The 6341-nt window shown below is 45.0% G+C and overlaps 1 protein-coding gene across 2 annotated transcripts; it reads left to right on the top strand.

The window, feature by feature from the left end:
• Nucleotides 1-1410: 1410 nt before the first annotated feature.
• LOC119269974 (mediator of RNA polymerase II transcription subunit 10b-like) lies at nt 1411-4404 on the top strand. 2 transcript variants are annotated; one of them, XR_005133880.1, is made up of 6 exons: nt 1411-1674; nt 1784-1864; nt 1960-2062; nt 3195-3284; nt 3706-3871; nt 4053-4404. XR_005133880.1 is itself a non-coding variant. In XM_037551920.1 (5 exons), the coding sequence occupies exons 1-5, from the start codon at nt 1442-1444 to the stop codon at nt 3775-3777; spliced, it is 579 nt and encodes a 192-aa protein (XP_037407817.1). In that variant the 5' UTR covers nt 1411-1441; the 3' UTR covers nt 3778-3983. The 2 variants fall into 2 exon arrangements, 1 of the variants encoding a protein (XP_037407817.1); XM_037551920.1 differs by lacking the exon at nt 4053-4404 and having other exon boundaries at nt 3706-3983.
• Nucleotides 4405-6341: the final 1937 nt, after the last annotated feature.

The raw sequence follows: 6341 nt of genomic DNA, 5'->3' as shown, positions 1-6341 counted from the left end.
GTCAGCGTCCGGCTAGAGCACACGCGACCGCTCACTTACGCCGACATTGAAGCGGCGTGCCGTTCGAGAGAGTACTGCCCGCGCCGCTTCCTGGTGCAGGCGACTCTGTGTGTTCAAACGACACGGCAGCCGGCCACCCGTCCGTCTGCCGCCCACATTGATGGCATGCGGTTGCTGAGGCGTCTTCTCCAACGCCACTGATTCGTCCCTCTCCAGCCCACAATTACTATATAAACTGCTGCACAGTCATCCGCTTCTGATCCCTCTCTGCACCACTGCCACCATGAATTCCTCTCCTGCCAAAACTCTCTGGGACAAGCTGACGTCGGAGCAGGAGAAGGACATGGCCGCCATTGCTGCCGCATGGCCGGACGGTAGGCAGCCGAAGGGTGATGACCCGACGCCACCCTCGCCAGTGCATTGCACCACGACCATCGGTGAGGCCCGTGCCTATTACATGGACATGATGCAGGAGGAGCGGAAGGAGCAGTTCCGGGAGGCACAGACCGACGCCGCCCAGAACCACCACCTCCTCCAGGAGCACGTGCAGGCGGAGGAACAGCTCGCCGCCGGCAGGGCGATCGCGTCGGACGTGGACTTGACGGAGCAGGAGGTGCTGCTCGAGATCCTACCGCTCCGCCTGTGATTTTTGCTGCCACCCCCGTTAGATTTTGCTACAACCGGCGAGTATTTTTGCTACATTCATCCATGGCTGAGTTGCGACTCCGCGACAACGGCGTTGTTGCAACCATCATGGTGAGGCTGTGAGCGCTGGCGGCGAGTATGGGTAGTGGTGGTCCAAACCAGGGCTGCGCGAGGCAACGATGTGCAGGATTTCACAAGCGGCGGCGCTTATTTTTTTTCTCTTTTGCGCATGGGGAAGGATGGCGAAAGGGGACATGGGACAGATCTAACGGTTACGCACGTCTAAACCGAGCGGCTCTGGGCAGACCGGCCGAAATTTGCACCGGTGCACCGGTGTGTAGCACTCACCTAATATAAATACTTTCCGTTTTTATGTTGAATGTTAAGCAATGCTTATTGTCCTGATAATGCGCATAAAAGCATACTAGAAGCCTCCGGTTCGAAGACCTGCCTCATCTCTATTTTTTTGTTTTTATTTATTTCTCCATTTCTGTGATAATGGATAATAGGTCGTCTAAATCAATAATGAACACACGTGTCTTTGGGTTGGCTGGTTTATCACGCGCGTGCCTACAACCTGAGCTCTTTTTCACTTAACATGCAATAGACGGCGTGCTAGTCAGATTTAACGGAATTGTACTAAAATGTTGTGTTAGGTAAGTTGAACGACCACTTCTTTGGGTTTTTTTAGTTTTTGTACCATTTTGTTCCCATGGATACAAATTTATGTATCAATAGTGGTATTAACTCAAAAAAGAAAAAAGACCTCCCCGTCATTTCCCCCTCCGACTTCGGCATGGACAGCACCGCGCCGAACTTTTCTTCCGCCGCCGCCGTCGCCGCCGCCGCCGCCGCTTCCGGCAACGGCCTACAAGGGGGAGCGGGAGGGGACCGTCCCGAGGACCCGTCGAAGCAGAACCTGGCGCAGGTCACGGGCTCGATCCAGAAGACCCTGGGTCTGCTCCACCAGCTCAACCTCAACGTCTCCTCCTTCAGCTCCGCGTCCCAGCTCCCCCTCCTCCAGCGCCTGTAAGCTCCCTCGCCTCCACGCAGCAAACCTCCCCCGCGACCCCCTTTGCACCCCGCGGCTTATCTGCGTGCGCGGATCCCTTAGGGTTTGGTGTGTTGTACGGTGCAGGAACGCGCTCGTGGCGGAGCTCGACACGATGCAGAAGCTCGCCGACGGGTGCAACATCCAGGTGCCCATGGAGGTCGTCAAGTGAGATCGTTTGGTCTCGTCTCTTGCTCTGTCGCTCATTGCTGTTGACCCTCTGGCCTGAACTGTGTGTTCCTGATTGTTGCTTGTGTTGTTAGTTTGATTGATGACGGGAAGAACCCCGATGAGTTCACCAGGGACGTGTTCAACAGCTGCATCGCCAAGAACCAGATCACGAAGGGCAAGACGGATGCTTTCAAGGTACGTATGGGTTGTGTCGTTCTCAAAATTATAATTGGTATTACTGTCAGGAAAGCCTGCTTTTCATATAAGTCGACATTGCTGTAGTTTGAAGGGGATAAATTGTGTTGGCCATGTGAAAGGGAACCAGCATGGGTGTGTCTAGGACACATCTAGATGTGACATAGTTATGTCACATCTAAGCTGATTTTCACTCTGTTTGTGGTCTATTTTTTTGTCCTGTTTTTTGTTTTTGTTTTTTGTTGCTGCATTATATATTTGTGGGAGCTTAGATGTGACATCTTTAAAAAACATCTAGATGTGAATTAGACAAACTGAACCAGCATAGCCATCTCATTCCATATAGTGGCATCCAAACTACAATGACGGGAATCCATCTCTGTTTTCATGAATTAAATTCCTTCATGCAATTTAGTTGCACTTTAACAACTTATTCTTAAGAAGAACAGAATAACCCCTTCCTATCCACTTTAAATTGGTAATGGTGTACAAACTACTGCCAATCAGTTATTAAGAATACTTTTCATTTTCAAAGCTTTTCTGGTGTTCCATGTTACCCCCATTGACTGCCAGTAATCTGCCCTAACTGAATGTAGAACTGTGGGACCAGTTTTTGTTGTGTTGTTGATGCAGATTCCTGTCTCTGTATTATCGAGCTTTATAAGAACAGCAGATGCAATTTTATGTCCAATACGTGTACCTCTAGCTCTAAGGCCCACCACTCTGTAGTGTTCGTTCTTTATAATTTATTGGTGCACGGATAGCCATGAATTCAATTCGTGATAAAATCATCTTGGCCGTGATAAGGAGAGGCTACTTTTCTTTTCACCTTCTCGTATCCTCATCGCTACGTTTGTACTTCTGACTATAATTCAAGCTGTGCATTCATTTCACCATGTTTGCCCTGCCATTTTTCTTCTGTGATGTTTTGCTTCCAACTCTATGTGTCAAGTTCGTATGACTTTGTGCACTGATATATGTCCTGAACTCTTGATCAAAAATTGACGCAAGAAGCTCGTTTAATTGTCTCCTCTACTATTATGATACTTTTTTCTGTATTTTATACGAACTTCAAGAGGAGCTGGTTCTCGATTACAATGATGAAATGATATTGTCAATATGTTTTTCTCAGAGCCTGAGGAAGCATCTTCTTGAGGAGCTGGAAGAAGCTTTTCCAGATGACGTTGAAGCGTACAGACAGATACGTGCTACCTCTGCTGCTGTAAGTGGAAATGCGCCTGCATTCTTAGGATTGGCTGTTCCTTCACATGTGTGTCTTTACTGAAAATTTTGCTTAACACTCATCTTCAAGTGGACCAATAACAGTGTAGTGATAATATTTTACTACTTTAGCAATCATATGCAGTTTCATGTTTTAGTTATCACAATGCTGAATGCATCTTTCGCCCCCTTCTGGAAGTTGTGAGAGCAAGACCTGTATATATCTACGTTCTATTGGAACCTGTTATTTAAGCCGATCTTGGCGTTAGGACTTAATTTAGGTGAGGTCAGAATTTACTTTTGTGTTGGCGATGCTCTTTGTAGATCTACACAACTACGGTTTCGTCCTATTTTTTAGTTTTAAGATTGGACTGTTAAATGAGCGTAAAATAATTCTTTAATCATTCATTTATTTTATCCAGGAGTCAAAGAGGTTGGCTCAGTCCCAAAGTGCTTTGCCTAATGGAGATGCCAAAGTGAAACCTGAGCATTGAGAGAATAACCCAAGTGCAAAGAGCAAGATCTTGCTTTATATTTCCTATAGTTTTTCTTAGGAAGGCTTTGTGAACCAACAACTGATATAACCTTGTATGTGCTGCTCCCTCATATGAGTGATCAATATTTATGTATATTATGTCATAATATTATGTGTTCAGCTTACCCATTTATTGAAGTGAATTATCCCATGATGCATCATCAATTTATCATACCTGTGCTTATGAAACTAGTTACTCAGCTAGATTTGCCGTGTTTTTGTTTGTCTATGTAGTACCACCATCAATAATTTTCGAAGTGCCTGATGAAGTTCACTCATCTGATAAAACTGGACGTGTCGGTAAGTATTCTCAGGAACTCGAGAGCCAGAAATGGGATTCTTCATTTAGTGAGTCTTCTAGAGGTGGTGGCCCCTCTTTTGCAAAAGGCTCGAGCTAAATGTAACTGCCCCTCTTCCTCAGATGCATGTCTCATGTTTATCTTCTTGGGAGAAATGATGTCTGCTTACTGCTCGTTGCATTTGGTTCGCCGTAGTTTGCAGTGCACTGTAACTGCTTATACTAGATTTGACTACATGGAACTGTAATTTGGAATGTTAAATTTAATTTAAATAGAAGGATAACTTAGTTTCACTCTCCAATAATGCTTGTGTTGTTATCTATCTTTTTGCAGCCCTTAATTTTTCAGATGCTTTGACATGTGTCGATAGGGTTTTATAATGATCCTGAAGCTTGCTGACATTTTCGGCTGCCCACCGTCATCTCGAGCAGTTCGAGGTGTCAGGGTTTATCGTTCTATAAGAAGTCAGCTTGAGGTGGTATTGTGCATCCTTAACAATTCAGTGGCTCTGAGGCGGATGTTCATAGGACCAAGGGTGACGACACTTGATCGTGTCTTTGGACACTGGGCGGAGTTTGTATCTTGATATAAGAAGAGGCAGGGAATGAGCCTTGGACCTTTTTTTGCCCCAGGACTACCCCGGTGTGCATATTGAGATCTTCTGAGGGACCTTGGGGGTTTGTTTGGCTTAAGGTGATGTATGCCTGAAGGGCTACTATGGAGGTGGCGCCTGTCAATAGGCAAGTGCGAGTTCCGGTACAACATTTGTTGCTTCTTTGTTTAAGAGGAAAACAGAAGGAAAAAACTTCATATTTATTTACTTATCATATGTTGACAAAGAAGCTAATAAGGAAATAGGCAAGGTAGCATTTGTTGTATCAAGCAAAATTTTCAGTCCTGATTCCTACATAATAAAATGAAGCAACAACATCGGAGCAAAATGAAGCAACAACGTCAGAGCTTACTTCTGATCTCCTTTAGAGTACATGACCCCTTGACGACAACTTGCTTGCAAAGTCGTCTCATCCAGATAGTGAATGGATGTATAATCATGTGTGATACGTCTTCTTACAGGCTTCCCTGAAATTTGAAGCTTTTTAGCTCCACGAAGACACCTTCATGCACATGATTTTTTCCCAACGCCTCACAGTCCTATGTGTTTCTCGTTCATTTTTGTTTTCGCTGTCTACCTACACACCTCATGCCAATCTAGAGAATTGTACATGGCGTCAAAAGTTTGACGAGTGTTGTCCGTGCGTGAATGAACGATGGCGCTTGTGCTGTCATCTGCATATATGCAGGAGGAGGCAACCCAACCAACTGAACGATGGCGCTTGTGCTGTCATCTGCATATATGCAGGAGGAGGCAACCCAACCAACATCAGCCGAGGGTTCGCGTGCCATTCATTACAGGTAACTTAATTGCATATCATGCACACATGTGAGATATATCTTACTACTTTATTGTCCATCATCTTCAGTGAGTTATTGATTGATCTTCTTTTCTGATTCTCTTCAATGTTTTCCAAGTATATTTCCGAAAGATACATGTTGCTAATATAAACCACATTGCTCCAAATTTGTTGTTTCTGCATAGATGACAAACTGTGCATTTTTCCCACAGAAACTTACAACACCAATTTTTGATACTGCCAAACAAAATCCTCCCAATATAGCAGAATTCCTGCATGTATCACTCTTGCAGCCAACTGAACAACAACATATGGCTGCATCCTTCGCCCATCGGCCTGTCTCCTGAATCAGATGATACAGACCAACAACACTAGACACATGTAACTTCGCTCTTTTCTCTTAGGAAAAACAGTTGGCACAATCACAAAGACAAAACTTTCTTAGAGCAAATTTCAGTTTGCAGAACGTGGTAAACTACTAAACTACATATTGCCAAATTGGTAACTGTCAACTCATTACAAAACCCTTACATTTCAGATGCTTCCACATGTGTTGGTAGGGTTTTCTAGTGAGCCTGAAGCTTTGTTGGCATTTTCAGTTGTGTGCCCACCGTCATCTCAAGCAGTTCGAGGTTTCAGGGTTTATCGGTCTAGGAAGTCAGCTTCAGGTGGTATTGTGCATCCTTGACAACGCACATGTCTCTGAGGGTGATGGCGTATGACCATGTCTTTGGATACTGGCCAAGGTTAGAGCTGGACATCAGAAAGGCAGGATATGTGCCCTGGCCTTCTCTTTTGAAGGACTTTTTTTT

Source organism: Triticum dicoccoides, chromosome 3A (assembly GCF_002162155.2).
Source record: "Triticum dicoccoides isolate Atlit2015 ecotype Zavitan chromosome 3A, WEW_v2.0, whole genome shotgun sequence".
In the NCBI taxonomy this organism is placed as follows: domain Eukaryota; kingdom Viridiplantae; phylum Streptophyta; class Magnoliopsida; order Poales; family Poaceae; genus Triticum; species Triticum dicoccoides.
Note: the sequence above shows the minus strand (reverse complement) of the source record. Positions and strands in the feature narration are given on the sequence as shown.